Source organism: Corvus brachyrhynchos, unplaced genomic scaffold (assembly GCF_000691975.1).
Source record: "Corvus brachyrhynchos isolate BGI_N302 unplaced genomic scaffold, ASM69197v1 scaffold26, whole genome shotgun sequence".
Classification (NCBI taxonomy): Eukaryota; Metazoa; Chordata; class Aves; order Passeriformes; family Corvidae; genus Corvus; species Corvus brachyrhynchos.
The window spans coordinates 6,035,565-6,050,829 of NW_008239324.1; the positions used below are offsets into that span (position 1 = coordinate 6,035,565).

Consider the following 15,265-nt stretch of genomic DNA (forward strand, 5'->3'; position numbering starts at 1 on the left):
AACAATCTTGTAATTTCTGCATGAAATGGGCTTTCCCAGGGCAACAGGATTCCTTCCCACCTTGAAAAACATAAAGTTGATCCTGTTGAAATGTAGCACTAATGTTCTCAAAGCAGCAGCAGTAGAAGCAAATCAGAGTTGTACACACACCTGGAGATCTCCAGCATTACCTAAAACATACCAATCTCCTCAAAGGCTCCTCAGGCCAATAACACAATGAAAGCAGAGGCACCAAGCCCACTCAGACCTCACCCAAAGCAACCAAACCCCTTCTTGCACACCAGAAGACTACAGAACAGATGAAGGAATCCAGGAATAATTTGTTTCATTTGTTAAAACTGTTATTAAAGTAAAAGGAAAATCATTCTGATAACTGGTACGAGTCAGGAGAATACAGAAAACCCAAATCTTTGTAGAAAACTGTTCAGACTGCTTTAATTGCTAACAGATGTTTCTACTTAAATATTAAGCATCTCAAAATTACTGTACTAGAAGATCCCACTGTTCAAATCTTGCTTTCACCTACTGACTGCAGGGAAACCCAAAGGTTTTTAGGTTGCCGTTGGCACATGGATGGTAAAACTGACAGCAGGAACTTAGAAACTGAGAAGTGAAAAGCTCATTCCACGGTTGGGAACTGTTAAAACACCATCCCTGATCCCTCTTCGGCCAATTCCACCCCTTTTTCAGGGTGATATTAAATCAGTCTGTTATTCAACAGCCACAGAGCAGTTTTGGAGGCTGATAATGGAAAAGCTGGGAGAGTTTTCCCAAGACTGACCTAATTGCTAACATCTCCCAGGACAGTTTCCCTCTCAAGCCCTCAGCTACCACCAATGCACTGGCAACTTGACAAGGTGGCCTGGAAATCACTCATTCTGTCCCATTCAGTCTCCCATTCTGCTCCCAAATGCGTTACACAGTGAGACCATGTAATTTTGTCTAGGCTGCTGCTTTGCAGTGGAGATCAAAACAGCTGGTGGATGTAAAAAAAAAGCATGTCAAAGTGTCCGACTCTTTGGAGTTAAAGTATTAAGAGGCAAAAACTCTCAGCATGACTAAGAAGGGCTGAGGAGCAGTGTGAGTTACTGTTCTCTTTCTTTACCTTTACAGTAGCAATGATACCAGAGCTGGCCTATTTTTAAAAATCAAAACAATACTTTGGGAAGAACAAACAGAGGTTTGCAGAGGTTAAGAGCGGCCTGGAGGTCTAGATGTTCTATTGGCTGTAATTACTTAATGAATGTTTGAGTTACTTGTGATTTTAAATAAGACCATAGATAATAAAAAAAAAAAAAAAAATTCCATTCCATTCATGACCTAATTTTGCCAAGATAACGCCCTTGGGCTGCTCCAGAGAGTTCACCACCCCTGACTGGGGCAAGGAGCATATGACATAGCTGTCATGCACTCACAGCATCTGGGTCAGGGCTGTCACCACAGCCATGGTTTCCAGCACTGCAGGCTGGGCTCCCTGCAATCTCTGCCTGAAATCTGACAAAATGGATCAGGCCAAGTGGGACAAGACTTTACTCCCTCATTCCCAAAATGAATTAATTATATACATAAAGGAAAAAATACTCAAAACACAGCTTGGGTGACTTAATTCTGAAATAAACATAATGCAGAAATGCCAGCTCTGACCCCAAACCTGATCTTTTCTAAATAAAGCCCAGTCCATCTCTGAAGTGAGACAGGAGATGTTTAGCACAGAGCATTACTGGGTTCAGGGGGGGCTCCAGCAGTACTATTCCTCTCCATCCTGCCCTTGCTGCCAGGTCCATGCTGTTCCTTCCAAAGTCCCGCCCATGGCAGCAGGATCCCGCTCAGGGTGGTTGCAGAGCAGTACTTGGCACCAGAGGGCAAATTCAAGAGCTCTGCGTTCCTCTCTGGGGGACACTGTTCCCTGCTATGTGGAATAAGCCTCAAAGTTACAAACAACAACTATCTTTTCTTCTGATGATCAGAGGGATCTGAATCTGCCTGTTCTGATGGATCTAAAGAAAAGCCACGGATTTCAAAGACCTATTCAAAGAAAGGGAAATTTTCACTTGCATTGTCTACTGGGCAACGTGCTGAGATCGTTAAAGCTTCTGAAAGGGCCTGATTTCCCCATAAATTTGCTCCCCCAGAGAATATGGAAAAGCTGCCCTTCTCCCAGGGAAGTTCAGAAGACAAATTCTTGTCACACACAGCCTGCTGAAGCTCATGTCTGCCATCTCTGTCCAGGTGAATGAGATTTTGCTAAAGAAACACTTCTCTCCTCTCACCTGTAATGCCTTCATTTCTTCCCACCACGAAAATTGCCTAAGTTTCCTCCCAGCTGAAACAATCTAGATTCCCTGCTCCTGCAGTCTTGAAGAAATTCCTCAGAGTAAGAAAAAAGAGGAACACATGCTAAAGCCATTCTCACCCTACCTTCCATGCTCATGTCTGGTATTTGTTTGCACATGCAATCTTTAGGCAGATGGGAGTTACAGGACAGTAGAATTTTTCTCTTGCTAATCCTACATTAGCAGATTTATGCTCCCTTGTGACACTCCAGTCACATAGCTGATCTCTCATCCCCTCCCTGACAGCAGATGCAGCGGACACTTGTCTCCTCTGATGGCTAAGCACAGCTTGTACTGCACATGGCAGCCAGAGATCCATGACTCAGAAACCCCGTGCTCCCAACATCACTGACACCCTGCTGCCATGAGATCCCATCACAAGGCCAGAAGCTTGATTAATAAAACTTGAAGCCTGAGGAAAATAAAACTTTCAAGGGTTTTTAGCAAGGTACATCATCAGTTCATCTCCACAACTGTGACAGCACCAGAGTGCAGAGCACATTTATGAAGTGGAGTTGACACTGAGCACGCTGTGGATATAATATAGTATCATGGTGGCTTCCTTCCACATAAACCTCTGCCAGCAAAGCTGCTAATCCCATCCCCAATCAGCCCATGGTATTCATCCTGAGCTGACACCTGACAGCACTCCACCCCTATGGAGATGGTAAATCCTTCTACATGAGGCGTAAGACTAAAATCACAAAACCAAAATAAACAGCTCACTTGGAAAGCAAGGAGCTAAGGCACTGCTTGCTCAGTGCCAAACTTGTGAAGACACACAGCAGGTAACAGATTGTGTTAGCCTGGGACTTCTTCACACATGCAGAGTTTAAGGTGGGAGAAGTCCAAGCAGCATGTATCCTTCTCCAGTGCTGCTGGTCTAGAGTACAAGCACCACTCTAAGGCAGGATCCTGTAGCTCTCACAGGCTGTGCCCCAAAGACAAAAGCTGTACCATCACCTGAGCCTTTTATTTTTCTATGTAATTTAAAAATGCTACTAAGACTTTTACCAATATTACAATTTACAGATCAAAGGCACTTCTGCAGCTGACTAAAGCCTGGAATAGAGCTGGCTATGGCCCAAGTTGGTTTTCACTCTCAAAAGGAGTTGATATTTGTTTTCTAATCTGTTAAGACAGGATGAATGGTTTGGCCTTGGTTTCCAAGTGCCTGCAGCAGCTTTAGCTTAAGAGTTACAAGACCAGACCTGACTGGAGTTAAGCTGTGAACCCTTCTGCTCAACTCCCCATGTTGGCAGGTGGGTGCTCACAAATCTGGCTGTGCCATTGAAATGCCACCTATTCTGCAGCTTGCTGAAGGTGGAGGCTCCCATCAGTGGCTTAGGGAAAAGCCTCTGCACCAGCTCGAGCAGTGAAATCAGACCCACTGTTGTCAGGCATTTCAGCAGCAGCCAGACCAAGCACTGCTGCAAGCTGCCCACTCCTCTGCAGAGGCAGCAGAACAATGCTGGCATTCACCAAGGGGATGTGCTTGAACATCTTGGTGTTTCACCCAAGAACACAAGCCGAGGGGAAGAGTCAAGGAAGGCCTTCCCACCAGAAATGGACACTTATTCATATGAAAGGAGTAGCTATCAGGTGCTTGAAAAGCAACTACTCCATTGTCAAGGCAGCAACATCAACCATCCTAGAGACACTGCACTGTCCCCATTTGCTTTACTATCGAAGATTCCACTAAGAAACAAAAACTTGTTTTCTCTTGCTAGGAGGTGAATATAGGTGCAGTATCTCCATTAGCTCAACGTCATTTAAAGCAATATCATAGACTCAGAATGGCTTAGGCTGAAAGGGACCCTAAAGATCATCCAGCTCCAACCTTTCTTTACACAAAGCTGAAGGCATCAGAGACTAGCCTTGAGACTAAGTAACTGGACAAGCTCAGTAGTCCAAGACTCTAAGTAACTGAGCAAGCCAAAACCAAGACCATTAGAGATTCACAGTTACTTGAGGCCCAGTCTCTTGAAACCAGCAGAACAGGATATAGGAAAACTTGTCAGACAGTGAGGATTATATTCTTACCGAATCTCTGTCTTCCATTACCCGCTGGGGTCTGGCAGGAGTGGTTGGGCTTGTGCCTTTCATCCTCTTATATTTGGTGAATAAAATATTCATGGTTGCAAGCAGGACCTCAGATAAATTGTGTTTGATCTACACAAAAGAGGAGAAAGAAAAAGACACAATGCAGCAAAAGGAGGTTGGCAGAACCATTAGCCTTACTATCCAGGTTCCTGTAACAGTCATACGTGTAATGGTTACCCCTGCTATGACTGCTGCATCCAGCAGAAACACTACCCAGAGCTTTGAGACAGACATGCCCAATGGCTGCACCTTCATGTTTGATAGCAGCACGTCAGATAAAACGCAAAGCACCCAAGTACACACAACCACTGCCTAAAAAAGAAGTGTCACCCTCCAGTTAAAACAGTTCAAGAGCAGTAACAGCTTTCCACTATGCTTCATTTGATAATACACAAATCCATTAATTCCTGTAATTTAGAGGGAAGGAAACAAACACCCTACAAATGCTTAGTTAGCATTAAGAGCACGGAAGAACTAAGTCACCAGCAAGTTAAAAGTTTTCAATATTCTGAATTCTTTAATCAAACTCAGTAAGTTCAGGGAGGCTCAGATCTGCAGATGCCTTCTTCAAAATGGAGGCAGGATTTCTGGGTAGGGAATTCTAGCGCTCAAAAGAGCAGCATTAAGGAGAAAAAGTTGCAAGCAAAGAGTCTACTTGTATGAAATCAAAATAATCTCACCCTTTTTCTCTGCTAAAGAATAAAAATGATGAGATGACAAGGTTTTAAGATCCTTTTAACAAAGCAAAAGGCTTTAGGAAGCTAAACCCAAGACATGACTTACTTCATCACTGAAATTCCGGAAGGCAGCAACTCTCTCCTTGACGCAATCTTGGCTAAGAGGTACAAGCTTCAGGCGTTCAATAATCTTCAAAAAGTAAAGCAGGAATCAGGACAGATAATCAGTGTTCTATGTACCATATACTAATAAAGTGTGGTTTTGAAGTATTAATGAAATGGTTCTGTTTCCATTCAAGAGAAATAATTTCATTATCATTTACTGGTTTATCTCCTCACTTTGTTGAGCAACAGGAATATTTTGTTCAATGTCTACAAAATAGCTCCAGGAAGATCATCCTGTTTATCACACAACAGGGAAGAAACACCTTTCTAAATTCCTATAACATTGCAGTCCCTTCTAACTCATTAAATACAATTTTTAAAGTGATGTTATTTGAGACATTCTGGGCTTTCAAGGGCATTAGGAAAGCTACACTTCAAACAGAAATCTTGAAACTTACATCAAAGGCCCTGTCAACGTGACCAGCGTGATATTCATCAAAAAATGTGATTAAGTCTAGCAGAAGGTAGAACGTGGAGTCAATGGATTTCTTTGCACTTATCCCCTGTGCTTTGTATCTGAAAGAAATTGTGTTACAATTTTATTGTGCGAAATGGCAACCATTTATAACTGTGCCCTTCCAATCCTTGGAAGTGGAGACATCAAACTCAAGGACAGAGGGCATTTAACAAAGGACAGCTTTCACTTTCCTTAACCAGGAGGCAGAATTTTCACAGGTTGTGGCTTTTTAAAAACACTGTTAATCACTTCCAGTTTTGCATCAAATCCAGCATTTGTTTCCTTTAAAACATTGACATTTCCCACATTCATGGGGAAACAGTGCCAGGCAGCAGAGACCTGCAAGCAAGCCCTGTACCAGCATGTTTAACACGCTGTTTTACAGCAGACAATCCTCCAGCACAACTGCTTGCTTCAGGCAAGAAGTTAGGACTTAAAGATGGATTAAGAGCTCCTGCATGCTCTCGGGAGCTACACTGGCTATGGGATGAACTGGAAGGCTGCCTGCTCTCACTCCTAACTGCATGAGGGCACAAAGAAGCTCCTTCCTCAAGGTTTAACAGCAAGAGTGGTGCTGCAGATGAAGAAACCAAATAGCCTCTTGGCCTTCTTGTTGGGTGTCTCCCCTGCATCACAAGAACACAAAGGAGAAATGCTACATCCCCACAGCACTGTCATCAGGACAGTACACAAGGAAAAGCCCTGTCTTACATTTAACTGGCAAGAAGATGTGCTAGTCAGAGCTGCTCTGGCTTTGCAATCGCTGAGGTTTGCAGCTGTGAAGTGGCATTATTCCGCAGTAGTACTTAGTGCCTTCAGACAGATCAAACCACGTAGCAAACCCAAAAAGCCCATTACAGCCTTTGCTGAAGCTTTAACTCAAGCCATAGATTTAATTCTCTTTAATGTCTGCCACCAAATCAGTCTCTCACTAAGTCAATACGGCACCAATTTTCACTTGATCCCAGCCTGGCTAAATGAAGGAAAGGCTGACTAGAAGCAGTGACTGGCAAATGCCACTTGTCAAAAGAAGAAAGGCAAAGGCCTCTGATGGAAATCAATACATTTCTGTATTTGTCTTCCCAATTTCAAAGTGCCAGCAAGTGGGCTTGGTTTATTTTTATTCTCTCTGCAGCTCAATGGTTGATAAAGACTAGTAAGGCATTTCTCACGGGTATCCACATTTTGCTCTAGCAAAATACAGGAATTGGCCCTGGCAGTCACTGTGACAAGATGCACCAAAAGGTGACAATTTTAAAAAATCATGGACATATTTTGCAAATACAGCCTTTCAGAATCAGGTTATTCCTAACTTCTAGCTGCTAATGAATCTTGAGCACTGATGTCTCTCAAGCACATACCCTAATTAGTATACAGACATGGCAGGGAACATTCTTTGTAGTTGCTTCCTTTCTTTTCTGGACACCACACAGTACTTGGCTAATATAACAGGCTGTGGAAATGAGGTCCAGTGCTTGCATTAGCCATACACAGTTCATCTTAAATACTTCCTTTTTAGCTTTCATTAAAGCAGCAGTTTTCAGACAGCTACTGAACTATTGTTACAACTCAGAATTACTGGGTTTGTAGCTCTCTCTTAATACTATTTTGAACAAGTGAATTGCACGCAACGACTCTGCGACTGTTACAATATTTTGCTCTAAAAATAATATAAAACATACAATTCATGGTATTTATTGCTCCTTAACAGACTATCTCCAGCTGGCAATCCTGATTCACCTACAGATAAAACTTCTTGCCAAATTTACCTGACCTGCCCCTGAAGATTTCTGTTTTCAGTACTGCAAGCCATCATGAGCAGGACAGGGTAAATTCTGACCTCTTCTTTGTCTTTCTAATTATACTGCTGTGGATGCCTCAGTCCAGCCTGCAGAAACAATGTCAGGAACTAATACCCACAGCACTGTTCAGTCCCAGGTCAGGTCGAGGTGAATCACCCAGTCCTGCCCTTACCTGAGTCTTACCTCTCAGCAATGGAATGGGCCATGTTCTTCAACCGCTCCTTGTTTGACTGGGGAGTGCTGATCTGGGGAACGACTGGACTAAGGAGCTTGTTCATCAGTTCTAAAACTTTGTCAGGGTTCTGTTGGCATTAAAGGTACACAAATAAAAGGAGCATGATGGAACTTGGTGTTTAATCTCACTGAAAAAGCAGGAAAGTCTCATGCAGTGGTGCCTAGTGCAAGCCCAGAGCCGCTTCCCTCCCATAAAGAGTCAAGATCATATTAGCAACATTACGCTGCTGGGTCACGAGAAAAAGCATTTCCCCCTAGTTTTTCTCTAAAACAGTGGTTATGGTTGTGTCCACTTTTATTTCAAAAGGAAACAAGAGTACTCAGTATAATGCCCAACTATTTTAGACTTCAGTTCAACATCTATGAAATTGGAAGACTACATTCCAGGTAAATAATTTCACTAGACAGAATTAAATCATGCGTGGAGCACTCTCTTCAAAAGAGCACCTTGATCAAGAGCAACAATGTCCTAAATCAGAATCCCTGGAGCGCAATCCATCTCAATTTGCTAACTAAAACACCTCTTCATGCATCCTATGGCTCTGTTCTTCCAGCAGCAGAACTAAGCTCCTTGAATAATGGCAATTCAATCTCCAAGATGAAATTTAACCTCCTAATCACAAGGGAGAATGTTTAGAAGGAAAAAAGGTGAACCAAGTACATACTTAAGGCAGCACACTAGACATATACCTTTGCAAGGTCATAGAGTTTTGCAGCTTCTTCAAACAATCCTTTATTTTCTGCTGCAGAAGCCACTTTGTTAATAATGGATTTTGTGTCACTTGTAAACTTGTCTATCACTCCAGGCTAAAGAGGTGAGACAAAAATGAAAAGAGAAAAGAGGAATCAGAAGGCTCAAACACTCCAGAATATTCTGTCAAGGCAATGAATATTTCACATGTTGGCTTATGATTAGAATGGCCTGTACATTTCCGTGGGAATGTGCAAAAGTGAGACATTAAAAACAGAATGAGCTCTTGCAAGAGGGACTCTCTCCTAAATGGAGCCAGCACTGAGATATCCTTGGTTTCCAATTCATTCCAAATGACCCAGATAAAATAACTCAAGAGTTTGATCTGTTAATTGCTGATGACACATTACAGAGAAGAAAACACAAAAGACTTCAGCATATTGCATTCCAGGGGCTCCAGGGATGCAGTTTGTTTATATTGGCATGACAGGTTGTGAGTGAAATCTCACACAGATAAATGAAAGGGCAACAAGAATTTTAAAACAAATAATAAACATGTAGAATAAAAGAGGTGAAAGACTCAAGAATATCTGGAAATTACTGTAGTTGAGGATACAAAAATAAGACTATATCATCTAGAAGAAATTATTTTAAACTTCAAATTGCTGGTTTCTCACCAAAAAAAAGAACAAAACAACAAAATATTTGTAAAGATTATCAAGTTACCTTGCTCTTTTGTATGCAATCTCACTGCTTTTGAAATGACAAAATAAAGACATCTAAAAGAAATTCCTGCCAGAAATAACATCCCCCCCTATTTTTGACAGCAGCAAGACCCCCAATCTTAAAATTAAGATGTAAATGATTCTGCAGTCTGATTTACAGAGAAATCTTCCAAAGTTGTCACAGCAAACAGAAAAACTTCATTGATTATCTAAAATTTTCATCATTTGCATGCACTCTCCTCTTTCCAGGTAAAACCTTAAGGTTTCCTTTATCTTCTGACTGCGTAATCTTACATTTTACTTTTAGGTAACTGCTTTTACAGTGGCAGTAAGGTCCATCACATCTAAAAACGGCTGAACTTTGATCCAATACTTGTCCTCACCTATACAAAGGTCAGATCAGCTGTGGCCCTTACTCCTTCAGTTACAAGGACCTTTCAAGTGAAGGTCAGATCAGCTGTGGCTATGTTTGTGGTCCAACAGCCCTTACTCCTTCAGTTACAAGGACCTTTCAAGAGCTGCGATACATTTCTTCTGAGGTGAATGAGGATGTCATAGATAGTTTTCACATGCACACCTCAGTTAACAGAACACTCTCACACGCCCACTTAAACTAAACTACATTTCCTAGCGGGAAGATGAAATTCTGATCTCACTCAAGTTACCCAATGCCATTTGCTTCTTCAGTTATACCAGTTGTCTAGAGGGACATAATTTGCCCTGCAGTTCCTGACCTGCCTTTTGTTAGGGCAGGTCATAAATTATTTTGTAAAAGGATCTCATACCTGGAAAACTTGAATGTATTCAAACACAGTAATAACCTGGCTAGTCAAAAACAAAGAGAAGCAAGACTACTCATAACTACTTTGGAAATCATACGTAAGTTGTATTTTATGTAAAATAGAAACATAAATTGTGAACTCACCTTCCTACTACCATCTTTTTCCAGCTTTCCAAGAATCATATCAAACTATATCCACATAGATGCAAAGTAAGAAAAAAAAGGAAACAAAAATAGAGAGATGAATTGCACATATTTCATAATATATTTATTAAGTACAAAGATGCAGACATGGAATGAAAAACAGTGACCAATGTCCAACGTATTTGTAACTAAGTAACAGGCAAAAAGACATGATTACATAAGGCCATTCTGTCATCTAGGTGTGTGTCAGGCAGAAAGAGTAAGCAACTATAAGACTGTCCTGACTAATAAAGATGAAGAAATTAATTTCAGTTTAACCGAGGAAGGCAAAACATACCTCTCTGCTTTCAATTACTATTTCACTAACGCAACGCAAGAACATATTCTCTCCTTGGCTGTCCTTCTCGTTCCTATAAAAGAAGGAGAAGGAGGAAGGTATTCCTGTTTCTGAGAACTTTCCAGATAAGAATAATGAAGCAGTAATAACTAGGAGAAAATCTAAAGACACATATTAGCTCCTACCTGAGAAAGTAAAAGTACTGCAGAGCTTCCCTTGGATCTGTTGATTCAAACTTACGGGTGTAAAGCATCAAAAGCCGCACAAAATTTAGACGTCTGACACCAGGTGGGTCACCAGCTTCATGGCTTACTGCAATGTCAGAAACAACACTGTCAGAGAACTGAATGCCAGGAAAACTCTGATCTTCATCTCAAATTAGTCAGGACCATGATCCAGAGCTCTAGTGCAACTGAAACAATTAACTTTTATGAGATTGTTCTGATAAATGTTACTTGTTCAATCGACCACATAAACCTGCAGTTTCTACAGGGTACTCTGAGAGCTAAGAAAACATTCCCCTATTGTAAAGTAAATAGGACTTACATAGCTGTGCACTCTGCCCAGATGATTTCAGGAGCAATTTTAACTCAAACAGGACCAAAGCAACATGAACAGCGTGACAGCGCAAGCGCTCTGTCCGGAAAAGAAAAGCAATTGCAGCTTCAAACTGTGCTGTCAAGAACAACACTTGGAAGTAGAGGAAAGGTGGCTGGTTCACTGCAAAATGTGATTCACCTGAAAGAAAACACAACACATGTAGCATTTTTACATCATTTTCATGATTTTGCAATCAAAGATGACTGACAGTGGATGCTTCCTGTCACAGTGCATTGTTACTGTTTATTAGGTGCCAGCCGAAATAAACACAGTACACAAAACTGAATTCCTAACTACACATCAGCAGCTCACCTACAACTGTTCCACAGCAAATTTATCAGGAAAGATAACAGCATAAAGACATATTCAAAAAGTGAAACAGAATAAACAGTTACTCAGAAAAGTTCTTTTCAGACAACAAACCATCAACTCTGACTGACTGCAACAGATTCTCTAAAGACCACAACTTTTTGTCTTCAGTTATACTTATGCCAAGTGGTACAAATAATGTTAAAAACCTGGATTTTCCTACTCAGTGACACCAACAGTAGCTTAATATATTTTTTTACCACACATTTTTATCTGAGTGATATTACAAACTGGAAGGCTGTGGAGAATCAAATTCGGTATGTTTTGGACAGTTCCAAGTGACTTAATTTTAATTGATTGGGAGACTACAGGAAAATGTATTCTGTGGGTGTTCTTAAAACATCCTGAAGTGGAAGGAACTGTGACTTGGGTACCCAGAAATTTGCTTGAAATACTAATTTAAGGGAAAAAATGAACATCAGATGCACACAGAGGAAAAGCTTGGAAATACATGCCTACATCAGGTAGTGACTGCTTTACTGTTCTGTATTCCTAAAGCTGGAAGTTCTGCTAAATGACTTTTGCATATTTATGTGAGAGAAAGCAATCCACAATTAATGGATAAAGGAGAAACAGCAGCAGTGTTGTTCACAGATGAGTATTAATCCTCTGGATTTCTGGGAAAACATGGGACTCATTCATCATGTCTTACTGAAGTCTGCCATGACTCCGGGGAAGCAGGCTGTCCATGGACGCCCCAAAGATGCCTGTCACTAGTGGAGAGCTGTAGAGTTTTTGTGCAGTCTGAGGTTTGTGTAAGAACAACTGGAAAGTGTCCTAAGCAGAAAAGCAGAGCCCCAAGTAAGACATCACTCTGTGGTTTCTCACCATAGTCTTCCAGCAGCTGCTTCTGGAACTGTGATAACGTTAGTCGGTCCTGTGGGGAGCTCGTGCCACCATCATCAAAACACACCTGGTTCAGCTAAAAAACACATCCAAAAAAGAGAAGCACAGGTATTTCCCCTTGCACAAGCAATGCACTTAGAAGATATTTATTCCATCTGAGCCCCTCCTAGGATTTGACCAACTGACTAGAAACTGCATCTAGTCACAACATCAGCTCCATCCACTGCTGGGAAGCAAAGATGCCTAATGCAGCAACAGCTGAAATCCCTGCAGATATAACCCCAGGGTTCCATATCTGTCCATGGCAGCAAACTCTGATGCTGGGACTCTGAATACTCTCAAGCAGCATTTTTTGCCACAAATACAATGTTAACAGATCCATCATTCTACCACCCTTTTTCTGATAAAGGGGAGAAACAGGTACCAACCAGTATCTATCATGCCCTCACCAAACCTGTAAGGACTTCAGAGACATTGACACCATTGTCTTTGGTTAATTAACACTGACATTTCAGCCATCCACCCAGGAAGGAGAATTCAAGGAATCCTCACTGTAACAAGCTAATAGTACTTCTAAAAACAGCTGACAAAGATCAGTGTCGAATGAAGAACATGACAGTTCCAAAGACAATTGTACCCAAACTAACACCTGATAGTACAGAGGGTAACGGAACAGCCCTGGGATTCAGGTTCCCAGCCCTACACTATCTTCAAGGTCAAGTCACATGCACTGCATTGATGCAACACACCAGATCTAGAAGTAGGAAGCGTAGCAAAGCAGTGGAGAAACGTGGTACCATTTAGACTCTTCTTAAAAAAAGAAAAACCAAACACCACAACCCCAACACCAGACTTACTTTTAGCCAAAGATAATCTTCTGTTTTATCAGCAACTTCGCTCTGGTTGTCTGTAATGTCACAACGGCCAATAATACAATAAACAGCCCTTTTGTAGGGGTCAGTGTTATTTCTCAGAGCTCGTCTGTAATGAAGACGCAGTTTATTTTCTGTGGCAGGAGACAGTCTAAGGAAAAGAAAAGATTGAAGGAAAAGACATGAAACCCATTTTCCCTGTATGAGGAAACCTGGATACAAATCAATGTGAATTGGTGCATATCCACAGCAAAGGCATAATAACAGTAAGCACTAACCAATATTTCTTGCACTTCCTGTTCATATCTGTAGGTAAAAATTTTGCACACATGAATTTAAACCCATAATTAATGTTATGGAGAATGATCTTCAAATTCTCACTGCAGGGGAAGAAAACACATATGACAGTCTCTTTAGGGGTACATTAATACTGTGGCAGATGAGCTATTTTTGTCTGAGACTGCTATTGCATCACTTCAGAAAAAGAGAGCTCACAACATCTTTGGAAGTCTTTGTGTTAGTAACTAACAAGTGAGCAGGTCATTGTACCATGAGATCTTTTAGGAGAGACACTTTCATCATTATTAAACACTGTCATAATGTTCTTTGTCATTCTTTTTTTCTTGCGACCTCTTGTTGAGAATTTTACAGAATTTAATCAAGTGTTCTCCTAGACTAAGGCATTGTTTGTCAAATCCGTAGGCAGACCACTTTTTCAGAGCTGTAACAAAACCAAAATAAATCAATTATGTTGTATCTCATACAAGTGTTTGTAATGAAAACAGTGACAGAACCTTCAATGAGGTTTCTGCAACAACCTTGATATAATGAGGACTCCTAGCTACTCTCTACAAAACAGGTTGATTTATAGAAGAATACCATGGCATACAATACTTGGTAAATGGCACTTGGATTTGTATCCTTTCACCTTATTTTGTTAGCTTGGTTAGTTATATTTTGTTGGTTTGTTTGTTGGGTGTAGGTGCTGGGTGTGGGTTCGGCAATCACGTTGGGCGTCAGACTGTAAGGAGCTTTGGTGGGCTGGACGGTCGGCACGGGAGATCTCTGAAGTCAGATCTCGGAACATGCGGTTTATTGCAAAGGGCGTGGGTATAGGGGCACTGCTTAGAGCTGCAGCTGGCAGCTCTGAGCAGGCCCAAGAGAGCAAGAGAGTAAGCGAGTAAGTAAGGAGAGAGAGAGCGAGAGAGGAGTGAGAGTGAAGAAGAAGTAGTAAGAGCGTGTAAGAGTGGAATGGAATGGTGAAGTCCTGGTTACAATACAATAAATCATCTTCTGTACTGAATATTCTAATTGTCACTAACCAATCTAATACAAGATACAAATCCTATGGCATTTACATACAGCCTATAAGAGTTCTTATATTACCACAGAGTGTTACATCTTAACTTCTAAAAACTACTCTTTGGACCCCTTCTGCTGAGCTAGTAGGGTCTGCTCTGACCCTTGGACCTGCCTGCAAGCAGAGGGTATTGTTCAATCAAGAGGGGATTACCTTCAGTTGGCCATACCATTGTTTTCCAGTTGTTCAGTAACTAAGACTTGGTATTTCAAAAGTGGCTTTCATTTCGATGTCGCCTGTAGTTTTCATATTCCCCATATCTTTTGTCAGGCAACCATATTTATAAGGCTTTCCTGTTTCATCTTCCCCAACAGTTGGGTTTTTGTTGTTTTTTATTTTTTAATTCATTGCAAGTGGAAAGATAGAAAAGAAAACCACTGTAGAGTTCAGAGTACGTGCACTAACTCAACCACTTTGCAATCACATCAGCAGCAGTTTGGCCAATGGCCTCTGTCTAGTGCTGGACAGCAAAAACTGGAAGAGGAGAATAAACACAAGAAAGATGTGAGAGCGAGGCCTCTAAAGGCCTCTAACAAACACTGCTTGCATTTCCTGTGTAGCATTCTTATGAAAACAGGTGTAGTAAAAAGTGTTCCCCAAAGGAAATTCAGCTAAAATAAGCAACGGGGGAAATAAAAAGATACAGGACTCGGGACAGCAGATTAAATCTGATCTACTACATGCCATATCCCACTGTTATACCGGGCTTATCCTTTTGTAAAAAAGTAAAGCTACACCACACTGTATTATTTTTGAAATGTAAATTTTT

The 15,265-nt window shown here is 41.2% G+C and overlaps 1 protein-coding gene across 4 annotated transcripts in view; it reads right to left on the reverse strand.

Moving 5' to 3' along the window:
* Positions 1 to 15,265, reverse strand: part of NUP93 (nucleoporin 93) — a 79,381-nt gene that overhangs the window by 524 nt on the left and 63,592 nt on the right. For all 4 annotated transcript variants that reach the window (XM_008638761.2, XM_017740980.1, XM_017740981.1 and 1 more), the window contains 11 exons: positions 13,122 to 13,287; positions 12,247 to 12,340; positions 10,996 to 11,187; positions 10,635 to 10,761; positions 10,450 to 10,522; positions 10,113 to 10,157; positions 8,462 to 8,578; positions 7,721 to 7,839; positions 5,677 to 5,794; positions 5,220 to 5,303; positions 4,377 to 4,505 (listed from right to left, as the gene is read on the reverse strand). In XM_008638761.2, the coding sequence (XP_008636983.1) occupies positions 4,377 to 4,505; positions 5,220 to 5,303; positions 5,677 to 5,794; positions 7,721 to 7,839; positions 8,462 to 8,578; positions 10,113 to 10,157; positions 10,450 to 10,522; positions 10,635 to 10,761; positions 10,996 to 11,187; positions 12,247 to 12,340; positions 13,122 to 13,287 (1,264 nt within the window). The remainder of the gene's footprint in view (positions 1 to 4,376; positions 4,506 to 5,219; positions 5,304 to 5,676; positions 5,795 to 7,720; positions 7,840 to 8,461; positions 8,579 to 10,112; positions 10,158 to 10,449; positions 10,523 to 10,634; positions 10,762 to 10,995; positions 11,188 to 12,246; positions 12,341 to 13,121; positions 13,288 to 15,265) is intronic.